This window comes from Styela clava, chromosome 3, assembly GCF_964204865.1.
Source record: "Styela clava chromosome 3, kaStyClav1.hap1.2, whole genome shotgun sequence".
Taxonomy (NCBI): Eukaryota; Metazoa; Chordata; class Ascidiacea; order Stolidobranchia; family Styelidae; genus Styela; species Styela clava.
In genome coordinates, this window is record NC_135252.1 from 17,586,480 (window position 1) to 17,604,177 (window position 17,698).

General features: G+C 35.9%; 1 protein-coding gene across 1 annotated transcript; it reads right to left on the reverse strand.

Moving 5' to 3' along the window:
* Positions 1 to 6,695: 6,695 nt before the first annotated feature.
* Positions 6,696 to 11,014, reverse strand: LOC120343364 (uncharacterized). The gene is made up of 5 exons (XM_078110333.1): positions 10,784 to 11,014; positions 10,081 to 10,211; positions 9,923 to 10,005; positions 9,600 to 9,841; positions 6,696 to 6,975 (listed from the first exon to the last, which is right to left on the reverse strand). The coding sequence occupies exons 1-4, from the start codon at positions 10,877 to 10,879 to the stop codon at positions 9,735 to 9,737; spliced, it is 417 nt and encodes a 138-aa protein (XP_077966459.1). The 5' UTR covers positions 10,880 to 11,014; the 3' UTR covers positions 6,696 to 6,975; positions 9,600 to 9,734.
* Between the last annotated feature and the right edge of the window lie 6,684 nt (positions 11,015 to 17,698).

The window sequence follows — 17,698 nt, forward strand, 5'->3', positions numbered from 1 at the left end:
GCAAAATCTGGAGCAGATTCAATTTCGCTTTCGTGAGATATCGCGTGCATCTAACAGACATACGGACAAATACCTATCAACATACTTAAAATCGATAAACCTACGATTAAAATCGATAGGTAAAAACACTATTATTTCGACACTCGGACGAAGCCGGAAACACACGTCATTGGTACCAAGAAGTCTATATGCACAAAGTTAGTGCTTGGAGCTGCCGCAATATATATTAATCAGGGAAACAGCTCTAGTGACCCATTCTCAACGGGTAACACATATGAGATAGCAAATTCGATTAAGGAGTTTTATGTTCATAACCTTCGTACTTTTCTACTCTAAGTTCGGGACAAATAAAATTAACAATTAACGAGCAAGGTTCAGAATGGACACTACAATCAATGCTTGATAACCGGCGCATTTGCAATTTGCATTACCAGTGGTTTTCAACTAGGGTTCCTCGGCACACTTTTGAGGTTCCGCAAGTTTCCAATCAAGTCCGAATATAATCAAATATGTTTATTGTTTAAATATATAATAAAGTACTCATCAGGCTTGTCATGATTATTAAACTTGCTAGACTTAAAAAATCATTTTGATTTGCCCCCAAGCCTCTGGAATGTTGCATAGGAGTTCTGGCTCCACCACGGAAGTTGAAAACTACTTCGTTACACCAGCGTTTCTCAAACTTTTTTTCCTTCTTATCTCACCTCACGGGACACCAAGAAATTGGAGGTTAAATTGATAAAAAATTGTGTAATGGATTACTTTGTTTAATTTAGCTTGTGGTAAAATTAAAAAGTATGCTGTAAACTTGACAATTAAAAATTTAGGCTGACGGTTAACAATATTGAACGATGGACAAAACCGCCGTGTTCTCCAGATTCGTACGAGGCATGTCCGCCTGTTTAGATAGCAAGGCCTGCTGGTATGTTTGTCGCCAGTTGGGAGACAAATTTACTATCCAAAGGTGCCGAATTGCGACCGAGGTCGCCATGGCGACCAATTTAGTCGCAATTTTTGGTCAATGTCGCGCGGAACACTCCAAAGAAGATTGCGGAACAGCAGTGTTCCACGGAACACAGTTTGGGTAAAGCCGCGTTGGACAATATAGAATACACAGGGTGTCTCAAAAGTAAGAATAGTAGAATACACTTTTGATTTTATATTTATGTGCTCATCATAGAGCGTTCATTTCTTCAGAAAACATAGCATGGATAAGTAGTAAAATTTAGGTATTGTTTGCATTATTCATCAACCCACAGAATGATTAACCCAAGAAATAAGGTACAAAATTGCTGGCAAGAAACATACAAATCAATAAGGCAAACTCAGCGCCTCTTTAACAATGAATTTGGAATTAATTCGGCTCTAAATGTTTCCTCAAAGCGTCCGCTCTTTGGTCTTCGTGATCTTTGTGCATCAACTACATATCCAGTTTCTATAAATTTACGATGAATTGCATAAATTGTTCGTCGTGTAGGAACTGAATTAATTCCAAATTCTCTGCTAAGGCGCTGAGATGGCCTTACTGATTTACATGCTCCTTGCTAAACAGCAATTTTGTACCTGATTTCTTGAGTTAATCTCCTTGTCATTGTGTGCGTTGATGAAAATGCAAACAATACCTAAATTTTACTACTTATCCATACTATGTTTTCTGAAGAAATTAACGCTCTATGTCATAGAGTCTATGATGAGTACCTGAAAAGCAAATCAAAATTAAAAGTGTATACTTACTTTTGAGACATCCTGTATATATATATATGCGGCCATTTTATTTTGAAAGCACACATTCTCCATTTGTAGTGGGTTATCGAGAAAAAATTTTCTGATGAATTTTATTCTATATATTTTTTAGAACTTTGGACGTTTTCTATTTACATAAAGTCGACTCAGTTTACTTATGAATTTTCAAAAACGATTCGGAGATTGCCTCTGATGACGCAGCACTGAGAGCTCATTCCAGAACTTGTATTCACGCTATGTATCAGAGTAAGGTTTTATATTACTGTTTTTCGTCTATAATTTTAGTTCCTCGTTGCGTAATTGATTAAGAGTGATACAGTGTAACACAGAAACATAAAGATTCGGGAAAAATGAACAGTCGAGCCCGTTCGCTTCGAGCCGAACTCCCGAATTCAACCAACCGACGAATCTATCTATTGTTTGGACAAGCGAATTATATATAAAATATATAAACCTATAATTTATATAAAATTGTGCTGACCATCAACGTCAATTAGGTCCAACTCTGGATTTTGTATAACTTGTCGCGAAGATGCCCAACTCCAATGTCTAGGTCGACGTATAGATGAAAAAGGCCTTTTGTATCTACTTCTCCAGCCTCTGCTCCGTGTTTTTCTTTTCCTGTCAAAATTATACTTTCAATCCTATGTTTGTTATTGACTAGATAAGATTTAAATCTCAAGAATAATTAACGTGAAAAATTACCAAAAATGACAACACACGAGACATGCCAAAAATTTAGGATGGTTTTCAAAAACCTCTAATGGCGTTTAAACATGCAACATATTATAGTTACATCGGCAATCTCAAGAAGAGTTCAAGTGAAAAACACGACGGGTTGCTCCATAGTCGGACATCAGGTTTGTGAACATTGTAATAATACATGTCTTTGATATACACTCGAGGGGAGTAGAGATAGAAGCAAAAAAGTAACAAACACTGACACATATTATCAATTAGCTCGGAAATTCTAGAACAGTGGTTCTAAAACTTTTTAAGCCGCGCCCCCTTTTTAGAATTTGTTAAGATTAACGCCCCACCTCAAAAATAACTAGCTAACAATGAGCTAAAATAATAGATAGTAAGGCGAAAGTATGTTTTTCAAAAAACACGTGGATGGATGGAAAGTAAATGTCAAACATATAGATATCCAAAATAAAGCGGTCAAGATTAAATCTACCAAATCTTTTTATTTTTAATTAGCTTCACGTCCCCTCAAAAAATTGTCTACGTCCTTGTGAGGTGCGCCCCAAATGTTTGAAAACGCCTGTTCTAGATATTACATTGCCCATAAACCAGAATGAAACAACTGCAGTATCTGTCATTTATTTTTATCAATCATGTCTTAAACTTATCTGTGCGAATGTATAATACGCTTGGGAAAGAAATAATGTGTTCTATCACCACGCAAAACAGCATAACGCAATAACAATGATTAATATTCGTCGCAAAAATTTAGGTTGAAATCACTTACCATGACAATCCTGCATCGGCATACAGAGAAATAATTAGAAAAGCCAAAAATTGCCAAAAAAGTCTGTTCATCCTGACACTGATGAATATATTTAAATTAGCAAAATAAATTATGCCTCTATCCACCAAAGCGACGAATAAATAAAAGTAATATACAGTATTCATTTAAAAAAAATTATAAATATATGTAATAACAATGAATGTAGCGTGGCAAGTTACTGATTTCAACGCTGGCTAACTGCTGTAACGTTCATTTATTAACCAACCCAACAGTTACCTCAAAACCCCAGAGGTTTCGCTTTTTTACCCACCTCACACTCGTCCATTCATATATACCCATCGCTGGCTATTGATAAAAGTTAGACAAAAATTATTAAACAAATTTTGCAATATTGTATCACCATGCCTTCTGTTCCTCAAATAAATAAAGACAATAAACTATTCAAAATAAGCAAACCACATGCACGAACAAGTAAATAATAGTTTATTTAATGCTGTTTATATTCGTATACTAAGCATGTGACATATGTATTCTTTAATTATCTAGTTTTATTTACAGAAACACTGTCGCACAATATGCAGAGACTTTATTAATGGAAATCATGAAATGACTAAGACGAACAAATATGAATAAGGTCAATACGAATGTAGACTAGCGACATCAGTATGATTCAACAACGCTGTACTTTCCTTAAATTCCGCATTATAGATTTTAATGCGCCACATTTCGAGATTGTACACTGCTACACAAGAAAAGGAAGAAAAGAAAAAAATCAATAAAAAACAAGAGAGCGATGCTCAAATATATGGACACGAAGACAAGAGGGAATGATTAGTGTACCTCGCCTTCAACAGTACACCGATTGCTACAAATCCAACAAAGGCAAAACTCTTATCAAATGTTTTCCAATTTGGGTGGAGCAAATGAAAACAGTTAAACGGTACTTACAAACCGGAAAAATTTGGCCACCCTTAAAAGTTAATTGAGTGATACAAATGGCAACAACAAAGGTAAAACGACCCAGACAGCGGGGGGAAAATTACTAACCACGTACGCTTCTAAACAATCAAATGTGCGCTTAATAATGGGGCTAAATACTTGTATGCGATGCAGTGCATACGGTGGCGAATATATGTCAAGAAAATCCAAACACTCGAAAGTTTAACATCAAACCCCCAAAACCACATTCATATTGGATGAATGGTTAATACCGTAACTTAGTTTTATTAATTATCTTATCCATATAAACTCCAGCGATGGCATGCACTTTCTTATTTGCGAAAATCTTTGTGAACAATTTTAATCAATCACTTTAGATACAGTTTCGCCAAACAGTTCTCAATCGGGCACACCTTGTCACGACATTTAGTTTGAATTTACCCTATTCCACAAACAGCTGGTATCAGTATTTCCGTCTGTAATCTAGAGAACTGAAATTATGAATGAAAGTCGTTTGTTCAACAATTATCGCACTGTGTTTGCAGATCAGAATATTTCGCAATGTTTCACCTGGACCCCATTATTATCTGGTGAGGAGGAAGAACTGAACATAACTGAAAACAACTTAATACAAAAACTGAAGACAACTGAATACACGACGCGAGGTACTTGACATAAGTCTTGAAAATGAATACAATCGAATATAACTTTGTAATTTTATTTGAAAAATGTAAATAAAAGACGCCCCTAAAATTCGATTTGCGGACCCTTGAGGGACCACGGCCCCTAGTTTGGAAAGCCCTGATCTACACCAAATGTCAGGAACCAAACCCCTGGCAACTGTAAGTACACAGAATAATATATATTCATTCTTATTTGAAGTCTCGTTTAGTATTTCTCTCCGCTACCCACACTTACTTCCAAAATTTTCAGATAGTTTATCAAAATATATTGTGAAAAGTCTGAATACGGAAGCCCGGCTGATATTTATTTTGAGCCTAATGAATATTTTACCTTCGTGCGCGGGTATTGAAAATCAATAAAGTAATTCACCTCTCGAGTTTTTAAATGGCGAAATTCAAGCAAAAACAGTGTGTGTTATGCGAAATGTTTCTGAAACTATGATCTGGACTGCATCTGCCACATGTAAGTGAGTCACTGGTCTTGGGGCAAGGGAGGACCATGACCTTCAGCTTCACCAAAGCATGCTACTCCTGGATGATATTTATCACCGGCGACGGCGATTAAATACATGGGGAAGAGTCTCGTTCGCGTATTCACTCTTGCCACAAGTCTTGTTGAGAGTGAAGATGTATACACTGAATTAGAGGTAAGATCAGGCCCAAAAATTCCAGCCCGGCCTGACCCAGGCTCGAGAGCATTAAACTCGATCCGAACCCGACTAATCAACTGGATTTGCAGCCAGGAGCCCGAAGCAAACCCGAAATTTCATATTTTATTTAGGACTTCATTGAATTGTCATTGCAAGAGTTTAGTACTGTATGCATGCGTCTTGTTGATGAGGCAACTTCTGTTTTTATTGCGGACCCCGGTGTCTCGTGGCCAAAACACGACCGAAACGCCTCATTTAAAAAAAAAGTCAGCAATAGAGAAGCCCGACCCGAACGTAATGATTGTCAGGCCCGTCCCGAATTTCGGGTCGGGGACCGGGCTTCAGATCTTAGCTCTACACTGAATACACTTTGTAACAAATTATATTCCACTCGCTTTAACAATCCGTGGGGTGAAATCAATTTTCTGACAAATCAAAACTTAAAAATTTTGATGCTGTAGTGCAGGGGTGTGCAGCCTTTTTTTATTGGCGGGCCAAATACAAGTAACTGGGTGAAGCCGCGGGCCGCACCATTATTTAATTCAGGCTTTCTAGTAGTTGCAAGCACAAAAATTGCCTATATATGCTATTGATCTCACGGCATTATTAGGTGTTCTTGCAGAAATAGTAGATCTAAAACGCATAAACTTCTGAAGAAACTGCTATTTAAATTATTCGGCCCGTGGGCCGCAGCACACCCCTGCTGTAGTGGATAAAGTTTAAAACAAACCAAAATTTGCCCCACTTCACATATCTACAAAGCACTGTAGAAGCGACTGAAAATCGTCGTTGTATAAATTGAATATGTCCTTGGTCAACGGTAAACGAGTATATAGTGTTATGGTAACATTTTCTTTTATTATGATCGCCTTTCAAAAAAACTAAAACTGAATATACTTCAAATTTGAAACATTGGAACCGCTAGCGATAAATTTACTAGATGGATAAACTACCGATTTATACTAATTTGAACATTATACCGTTATACGCATAAACTTAATTTCTACTGTATTTAATATTGTGGCCTTGACCCCAACACGAACGCCATTGAATGGCCTTCTTTATCCTGCTACAGCACCCTTGCGTTATACGCATACGAATGCACTTGCTTGAAGGATAAGGCAAGGAAAGGTTGTTAGCTTCACGGAACCCCAACTGATAGTGCTTGTCTGAAGAGGTCTGGCATCGGACGAAACGTTACAGAAATACCAACCGAGCAATAATTTTAATTAAATAATGATAATTGTGTATCATAACTTCAAATATTGGATAAATCATGGATATGATAATGGAGAACAACTTGTGACGTCGACGTTTTTAGAATATTATTAGGTTAACATATATTCCGACGGGCTCAGGTCACCACATCCGAATTTCGTTAACGTGGTTGGATCAACTCCTTGTTCAACTGCGAGTGCTTTAAACTCTGAAATATCTTCAGCATTTATTGTCGGATTCCTTGTAAAAATTTTGAAAAGCTTTCGACCTGGAAAAAAAAATATATCGACTGCAACTACCGTAGTGTAGTAATTTAATACATAGCCTACAAGAAATAATTGCGATTTCTAAATCGATGAAAACACGGAAATTTAAGATTGTTTAATATTATATTTTAGGGCATGGGCTACTATTATTCGTTTTAGGCTTGCACGTAATTTACGGATTTACGGAATTACGTAATTATTTGGAGTTACGGAAGGGAAGTTACGAATTACGTAAAGTCGTAATTATTGCATTGAAACGAGCTTTCTTCAAAGCAGTCAATTTCGTCGATTGCGAAAATGAAAGCTCAACAAGTAGAAGAAGTTAGAGTTCCGGTATTCGCAGCCGTTTTTCTCTCTCTTGTTACGTAGGTGAAGGAAGGCATGACGCGTTGCCATTTACTAACCTATTATCAACTTATCTGGCGTGGCCAATGTAAATTATTAACGTAGTTAATGAGGGAAGAACTGAGTAGGGCCGTTTGACGCCAACACACCTGGTTTTAACTTCTCCCGCAACTTAACCGTAGATAAGGGATAGAATTGCGTTGAGACCGATTGACGCTAACACGCCCGGTTTCAACTTCTTCGGGTGAAATGACTAATGAACGCAGGAGATCAATCTATCAAACATTGTCTATCAAACATTTGTATCCATTTTACTTTTATTTATTATTTACTTGTTCCAGTTTTCCGTTACTTATGGTATATATGTTCCGTTTCTATTTTATTCTATTTTATAGTCACGCGTTTGAATAGTGGGAATTCCCCACCAAGTGTGGATTAGCAATGCTTAACCATTCTTTATTGTTAATATCAACACTTGATATATGAACATGAGATATCATATTGTTTTTAGCTGTTTCATTTCAGACTTGGGGTATAAACAGGAAATATCCATAACCTTTCAACACGACTATCTTGTGAAATTTAACGAAGAGCTTTCGCGACGAATTGGAACCAAATAAGCGAAAAGAGCGATTGATCACTCGCGCCAATACCTCGCCGTGATAATTAATGTCGCGCTTATCAAATAGCAATATGACAACAAAAGAGAGATTGCGTAATAAACCAAAACGACGGATTCCTGCTATCATATATAATCAAATATGAGCCTGTGTGTTTATTCTGTGCGAGATCCATTTTCTATTACAAAATCTTGATGTTCTGTTAACGGTTTTATCGTTATATATCAGTCCGGACTTGGCCTTGCTCGTGAGGTTTTTCACAATTCCTCTCAATATTTCGGCCATATATGATTAACTGTCTTACCAAATGCGGCAACTTATTTTGATTTATCGTTGACTTGAATACCACCGGCACTCGACCAAACTTTTGTCAATCTTGGCCGATAGGATCGCCGACTTGAGTTAGCAAATAAATGCTGTGAGTGTAAAATAAATGTCACAAAATGCATTGTTTTGCGATATAACTTTGTATTTTCGGAGAAGGCATGTCATATAAGTTCGGTATTTAAATTATACACAAATAAATAATATTTGATCTAAATTTATCGCAAATAATGTTATAAACATTCAGTCCGCGAAATGATTGAATGTAAAATGAAGCATGGTAATAGGAATATCGTCAATAAGTCGACATCAATAATTATTATTATAAAAATGCTAACAAGGCAGTAATGTCGGATAATGCAGAAAACGCTGCAAAAACAAGTCTTCGTCGCGAGGAAATCGCAAGTATAATTAAATGAGAAAATACGCTCGTCGTTGGTTAATAAATTAAAAACCCGTAATTTTTATTCAGTACTCAGGTGGTTTTAAAAAACTATCGTTTCCATAAATATCCGTATACCAGTGTCGGTAATGATAAAATAAAATTGATCGCATAAAAATGGGACGGTTAATTTGCGAAGGTGATAAAGAAAAACTAAAGCTAACACAAAAGATAAAAATCAGAATAAAATTAATTTGAATTCACTCCTTGATAGTTGTCTTTAACATCTGCCGCCGGCGTGTAGTACTGCCAAGAATAGGAAAACCCAACTTCAATGTCCCATTCGGAAAAAAAGTGGATTCAATTGGTTGTTACGATAGGTCTAAATGTGTGGAAAAATATCGCAATTACGGGGTCATTACGTAATTGATTTTGCCGTAATTACGGAATTGATTTTTGTCAATTACGTGCAAGCCTAATTCGTTTCTGTAGCCTGCCGGATGTTTTCCATATACACCAAAATCCATTTCATTCTTTGTTTTTGCGCTTGGAAACTGATGGTTTACATGATTTTCGCCATTCTTCATTTGGTAAGACAATTTATTTATTTGGAATTTTTCCATTGTACAAAAAGCTGTACTTGAAAATCTATATGCAAATCCATTGTTTTTCAATTCTGATCATCAAAGTGATTCCTCGCCGCGGACAGCCGGCATTTTTTCTACGTCTGCTTAAGCTTTGTTGCTTGAATCACCATTCTATCGTCATAGTTTTTTAGACCCATTAGATATAGATATATACAGTGTTCTAAGATCAACTGTTTTAATTTCCGATTCAAGTCGATGGACTACCCTAGTAGAATCTAGTCTGAAAATACACCTACCCCTGATATCAACTGTAATATGAGAAGACAACCCGTTCTGTGCATTCTCGGGGTAGGCAACAAATTACTTACCATCGTCCATTATCATCAGGGTACTGATGAAAGTAAAGTAGTCGGTCGCATAAAAGTGCGGATGGGAGAAGAACCAGGGCTCCTCTGAAGTAACAAGTAAGAAAGTGTTAACTTTTTCTTTTTTAAACGTAGTCATCATTTGAAGTGACGAGAATACTTGCCTTGAGCAGGCTGTTCCATGTTCGATAAAAGTTTCCTTTCCTCTTCAAACAGTTTTGTTTCTGAGATTTCCAATGTGTTTTCTGCATAAATATCGGATAAAACAGTTCGGAACTAATGGAATTAAAATTGAGTAAATGATTAGTTTTGTAATAGGCTCTTACCATTAGGCCCTTCCATCCAAAACTGACCCTGAGAATCGCGCTTGAGGTCGTCAATGACGGAAAGCGGGGCCTCTGATTTATTCCTGTCAAATAATGAATAAGGCTCAATTACTTATCAGATATACAATGTATTTTTTGTGAAACATTACAAGGCTTACTTGAAAAAATTATACGAGGCACGACTCATTCTATTATCTGTTGCGTTGAAGAAAGCAATAATATGACATTTCCACAAAACATTCCAGGACCAGTAATCTACCCCAAACGTCAGGAACCAAACTCCTTGCAACTGTAAAATAATTTATATTTTAGTCGTAAAGTGTGAATTTTTTGGCTGTATCTCATAATATGTAACTCGTTTTTCCACCAAATTCCCCAAAATGCAATAAAATACACAGGTGTTCAGTTATGGAATATACTATCTGATAACATTCATCTCATGAATTACACTTCATTCAAACAATCCTTAAAAATATGCGCCAATGCCTATTTATTCTTTGAGTCTGTTTCTACAAGTGGATTAGTTTTGTGATAGGTGACCCATTGACCCCCCCCAAAAAAAAATAAAAATAAATTCGAATCACCCCACTGTTATTCACTGTTATTGCTACCATTAATTTATAGCTTTTAATTCGCTCATCTCCATGATGCAAATCAAAGTTTACCATTATTTAAGATATAAAGGTTTAAGGATTTAGGGTAAAGATAATAATCCAAAAAAGCCGACGAAAAATGAAATATTCTATGAGCGCTGACAGTCATTTAGATTGCTTCAAGTTCAAATAGGAATGTGACTTTGTAAATGTAATTAATGACCTGCATAGTTACTGTTTTTTATTAAAATCTGATTTTGTAACTTACGCGTTCAATATCTATTCTGTTTCCTGAATATAATTCTTGACTCCATGCGCACGATAGAAACACAACAAATATTAACACAGAATTTCGCAGCGACATCGCATCCGACCTTGTGAATATCCCAGTGAAAATGAATGATTGAACAAGAACGCTTACAGACAAAATGTTGTGAAGGATTTATAAGCATTACACATTATCTCATGATGCCCCGGTGCAATTGTTTTGGATGCTATTGTTCGTCATATTTCATCATTATCGTGTAAGTGTAGCCTACACCAGCAGGTTTGCTTTAAGGCGCAAATGTAGAGCGTTGGAGATTGTTTGTTGTTGTGGCAAGCCTTTGTACGTGTTCTCATCCCACTACTCTTATAATCAAAATCGTTTCCGTGCACTTTTTCTCAATACTATTGTCAGTATTTCAAAAAAAAATGCAAAAGTGATTCAGAGTGTATATTTTTTATTGAAATACCCGGCGCATTGATGTGAAAATATGAAATGGTGTCTTCTGAAAGCTGTACATACTGCCGGAATAATGATTTCAAACATGTTAAAAAAAAATTCTGCTTTGACTTTTATTCTCGTGGCGTCGCGTCATCACCGAGTTAGTACCTACACCACCGTCATTAGAATTTAACAGCAAAATGAAAAATGCAAGAAAAGTCATGAAACTTTGCTCACGGGCCTTCTAAACACTATTCTAATACAGGTGAATCACAGGCCCGTTCACCACCTAAATCTGGTAAAACCAGTCTGTTAGTATAATACATTAGAGGGGAATTTATTTCCAACGGCGGCAACGTACACCATGGTACCTACGTAACGTACCTTCGAATCTCAAGAGGGACGGGGCACTGAATGAGCAAATTGCTGAACCCCTCGTCTTTGCAAGGTGGTTTACATAAAGGCTTGCCGTTTTCGGCTTCCTCCACAGCCACAGCTTGAGAGTGCATGCACAACACGCTAGTTATTGATACCTGTTTTAATCGAGACCTAGAATCGCTTACGCAAGCTTTTTACATTTATCGTTGTGTTTTAATAGAATATAAAACAACAGCAAAATGTGTAAAGCATTTGTTTAAAAACATATCTTGTTACGCAAGCTTTTATATTGTTGCAATATAATATACTTTATAACTAGTTTTCTAGGGAAATCAAATTTCAGCATCAATTATACTGAAAAATAAGAATGCAAAGGAACTTAACTTTCGCCACGCGATCTACTAGTCAAACAATGTTTTTGTCGCAATACCTGCAAACAGCCATCCTGCAGTGAGTTTTATCTCTCCTTGTATCAAGTTTTTGCGATATAGAGGCCATAACCAACTGAATACCTTACTAAAGAATCGATCACCGCCTTTGACAAACGACGTGCCGCCAGCATTCTTCGACTTCGAGATTACCATATTAAAAGTGAAAATCTCGCTTTACGGGAATCTAGCAGGTCACAACTCTAACACGTGAGGGAGTGGTTCGACACGAGCATTGCGCTTCAGGTTAAGCAGGCATGAATAGGATTTACAATTTGCATAATTATCTAGGGCAGGGGTTCTCAAACTTTTGATGTTGCGGAGCCCTTGAAAAGGTTGACCATTATTCACGGAGCCCCAAAATAAATGTTAAAATTGTTACTTTCCAATTAATATTCCTGAGTAAGTTAAAAGTACTTTACTTAATTTGAATGCAACATCTTTTTAATAGGGTTAATACAAGTCATAATGAATCTAAATTTCAAAGATAAATTATATATACTAAAGCTATAAATTTGACACTTGACAAACATATTAATAAATTAGGGGTCGAATCTTTTCCCTTTTGACATTTTTGGAAGACTTAAAAGGCGCTAAAAACGCGCGCGATTGCATTTTGTTACAATCGCCGATTGTTTTCGTCAGTATGGCGTGTTTTAAACCTTAAACATCTTTACGCCGATATTTATTCTTCCTAAATCAAAAATTTCCATTGACCTATAGCCTACGTGTATTGTTCCACAATGACAACGATAATTGCTTTTTTGTTCTCGTGGGGAATTATGAGTTCAATGTAAAAAAACATGTTATCATATTATAGGTATCGGCGACGAAATACTAAAAATAATAATTAATAAAGAGGTAAATCCGCAACTCGAATTTCTTGATTGGAAAGCGGCATTCTAAAATATTAAAACTGAAACTTAAATGGGAGATAACACTATAAGTGTTGTTTCAGCAGACTTTTATAGACATTGTGATTCACAAAATTTAATTTTATGTTTACTTTGGTTATTCATCATAGTAACTGCGAAATCGAAACACAGTCAATTGTGCATGCGTTGTACCTTTTAGCCGCATGCAATAAAATAAATTACAATCGTTCATATTTTGCCCAGACCTTGGGTATTTTATGTTATTGGACACGTTTAGTGGCCATAACGATCGTTTCAATATTATGTTGTTGTTGTTGTTGTTCTTGTTCTTTGCCCCCTTTTTCAAAAAATCGCTTTTCTCTTCGAATACTGGACCAATTGCTTTGAAATTTTCAGTGGTTAAAGATTAATTTCTTCGCTAGAAGGCTATTACTTTTTTTTATTTCAAAATTTTGCGTGAATTCTATGAAATTTGATATTTCGTCTAAAATTTTGCTGTATTATTTTTTATCCATGGGAACATGGATTTTAGTCAGTGTCATGACTGGCTGTACGTTTTGATTCGGCAAAATTCTTGCTACTGGAAATTCAGAACTTTTTTGAGGGTACCGGTAGCGTCAAAGGTACCGGTAAAGACTGATTCGCTCTGGTCTAACGTGTCCATATATTTGTGCGTAGCTCTCTTGTTTTAGAATAGTATTCTTTCATTTTAGTAATCCTAATAGTAATCTCGAATCAAACGTGAGTGACGATGAGCACAATTAGAATTATTACGACAAGACACTTTAAATGCAATTTAAATGAAGAATGTTGCGTAGAAATTTCCAATTCCAATTTTGAACCCCTCCCTCTTAAGAATCCTGGCTGTGCTCCTACTTATAAATAATGTCATTTTTTAATTCCGCCTTTTTGCCATATTTCGAAGCTATATTGTTGTCCAATTTTATCAAAGCTGTTATTGCTTCTTTGAACAGTTACAAAATTAGCCAAGTCAGTATTTTGAAAAGTAACCGAATAGCTCGCGGAGCCCCTGGGTTTCTCTCGCGGAGCCCTGGGGCTCCGTACGGAGCACTTTGAGAACCTATGATCTAGGGGGAAAGAAAAGACGATAAGACGACTTAATCATACGGCGAATCTATCGTCCGGTTACCAGTCCATGTCGCCGGTATGGGATCAGTGGGCCAGTTTTTTTGTTTCCTGTGCATGGGTGGGCTTAATGGTCGAGTGAAGCCGTAATTTTCTAGCGATTGCGTGAACCATCCTACAACGACGGCAAGAGTCTAGCAATCCTCTCGCACGTAATTATCTTCCACGGGATTCGAACCAACGGAATCATTGAGGGTAATCAGGTAATGTGTCAAGCGTATTTTAACGCTTAGCACAATGCGCCACACCGCCGAGCCAACCTACATGCGCAGCAAAAAGAGTAAACAGCATTGAGACATGAATTATGAAGTTCCCCTCTAATGATTTTCGACTTTACTATCGATTACCGACAGCATATACACAATATAGCTTATTGTTCCTTAAGTCTATTCCTCACTCAAGATTTGAGGCTGTCAAAACGATGAAGTGTAGATTTGGTTCTGTTTTTGTGATTCTTGTGCTTTTAACAATCGCGCGGATTCGTAAGATATATTCAGAGAAGAAACATCGACTCGAAACGTGTAAGCTGGTATTTTATGTCAACGAGGAACTACAATTGTAGTCAAATTCCGTTTTTTATAACATCAATAACAAACAAGAATAACCCAGGCGTAACTTTTTGAAGAGTATGGTATCTCACACTTGGTGTAAATTACTGGGATTGGAATGTTTTATGGGGATGTCACCTTGTTGTACCTTTCAATACAACAGAGTACGATATTAATATGTACTCATACGAATTTCGTACAAAGTGAGCTGTTTTGCAAAGTAACTATTATTAGTGTTAATACAATATGTAACTGAATGCTAACAGTTCGTATTTCTGAAAGGAACAAATTAGATGCTCATGTTTCAAACATCAATGATGTGAGGAGGGATTCTTTGGGTTATTATCGGATAAATTCACAAAAATGTGAGTTTTACAAGTTTAATGAGATTTCTACAAGACCAAAATATCCCATTTAATTATCGTTTTATTTTGGGATGTTGAAAACCATTGCGCTCTCGTTAAAGAGAAAAATTACGATTTGTTCACGCCATCAATACCATCAATTTCAGCAAAACTTCAAAAAATCTTTTTCCTAGATGGTCAATGGGAGAACATCAAATTGTTCAGCAAACAAAGAGAGTCAGGCATCATTACTAAATTCTCTCAAGTCTAAGATTTTGTTTTTAATAATATTGTTCTTGGGAGAAGTCTAGTTTTCTTTAACATATTCGAGCTTTTGTTTGTTCGCAGATGATCCATGGTTTATTTCTCATCGACATCGCTGTTATACAGACCTATCTCTGTGTGCTGATAAGTAAGATAGTAAGAAAATCATAAAACATTGCACTAAATACATTTATTCGCTTGTTCTTCGTCTCCTTTATGTGTACGATAACACACACCATGGCACTATAATCTCCAATATTCGCTTACAAAATATATTCAAAAACTGCAAATGAACAATTTAAATGCGAACTGTATTGTAAACAGTGATAGCAGAGCAGCACGACAAGAAAAAAAAGAAAATGTAGACACTCAAAAGTTGAAACTCAAAGACCTAGGATCATATTGGTTTACAACGTAACACCGATTGTCTTAATTGTTTTATTCGTTATCTTATCCATATAAACCGATAGTTGCTTTGTCCCGCGATTGTTTTAACATTTTGATTTACGAAAATCTTTGTTAGCAATTTCATTCAATCTCTTTAGATTCGGTTTTTCGTCGAATAGATCCCGATCGGTGGCACTTTGACAAGAACTCACTCTTGTACATAAACTGCTGGTATTTGTATTTCCGCTTGTAATTCAAAGCACAAAAATTATAAATATATATCGTTTATAACAATTCTCTTACTGTGTTTGCAGATCCGAAACTTCTGCTGCAATATTTTACCCGGACGCCATCTTTATCTGGTGAAAAGATTTCCGAGTTGACGTTGTTTGCAACCAATCAAGGAATCGACCCAGCGAAATCAACTACCTGCTGATGTGATGGTGTTATCTTGACGTGCCGTAATGATGATAAATTCAGAGCGGGCTTAGATCCTTATAACACAGAACTTCCGGATATATATGTATAAAAATAATTGTGATTTTATCTAAATTTTATATATTAGTTGAGATTACTCAAATAGTTTCTTCCTAATGCATAATCATACAAAAAATATTTTTTCAAATAAAATATGTTCGAGCTCTGTACTACCGCAGGTATAGGGGGCTTTCTGATTTAAATCCCGACCGTCCCAACCTAATTTTTGATTGTTCCAATCTCATATAAGAAGACATCATATAGGACAGGAAAACAAACCACTGATCCGCGGTTTTTAAAATGCTCTGTTAAGTCAAGATTTAAAACAGAAAAAATCATTCATAATGCAATCACACAATAATTGATTTACTATTTCGGTATATTAATACGCATCAGCTACTGGCAATAGTTCTGTCATCAAGTTTAAGTCATAAAAATACGAATTAGCTGTTGAAAACCCGTCTTGGTCTTACATATTCATGCGAATTCATGTTACCAAATTGGATTTTAATTAAATCCATCAACATTGTTCTTTTTCCTGATGAACATAAAATGGGTGACGTTTTTAGTAGAAAGGTTTGTCATTTCCGATATAAAATAAAAATGAGAAATTGACAACATTTCAATTCGTTTCAAAATAAACAATGTAACTCTGACTCTCATAAATAACAGAATATGCCTGAATGAAATTTTTAGAAAATATTTTGCTACCTGTTTTACAGTAAAACATCTATCGAGCTGAAAACAGCTTAACATATAAGTTATACACCGGGATTTACCTAAATAAAATAACAGCGCCACCAATATCGATAATGATCTTTTGCAATTTTATTTTAATCATAACGTTTTTTATTGTGAAAATGGAAGGGGATGTTTAGTGAAGTTGTGCAGGAGCGAAATATCGATTTTTTTTACTTCTTCCGATATAACTCAATATCTGAATTTAACGACAATGTTAGCTATTACTGATTTGTTCACAGATAGTCTCATTTTGATACATCGGATATATCAAGACATTTCTTTAGAAACACCATGAATTGTAAAAAATGTTGTAAGATATTGTTCAGGAATACTTTGCTGTTTCTGGGGGTTAGAATTTCATTTTGAAACGAAATGGAACGATGTCAAACTTTTTAATTTGTACCCAATATTAGGGATGACGATCTGTCCTACTGCCAACGTTAGACATTTTATGTTCATCATTAAAAGAAAGAATACTGGTGGATTTTTGAAAAATCATATTTAAAAACATGGATACCAATGAATATGAAAGTCTTAAATAATAACAACTCGGTAGTATTTCTGCATAAACGTATATAATGCAAACGTATGCATTAATTGAAACATTATATCACAGTTTTCTTGGAAATTTAGAAACGCCATTTTGAACTTTCATTTTCGTTAATATTTCTGAGTATAAATTTGACCGCAACCCATGATAATTTCCGCCTTGATTCAACTGTAGCATCCTTCGGTGAATTGTATTCAATGGCAGTGCATATAATGCAAGGATGCTGTAGCAGAAGTGAAGATAAATATTCTAGGTGATTCAAGAGACTTGCTGCATACTGCAATTATATCTCAGTAAAAATTCTGACCTTGTGCAGCGGTTCTCTTAAATCACTTATAT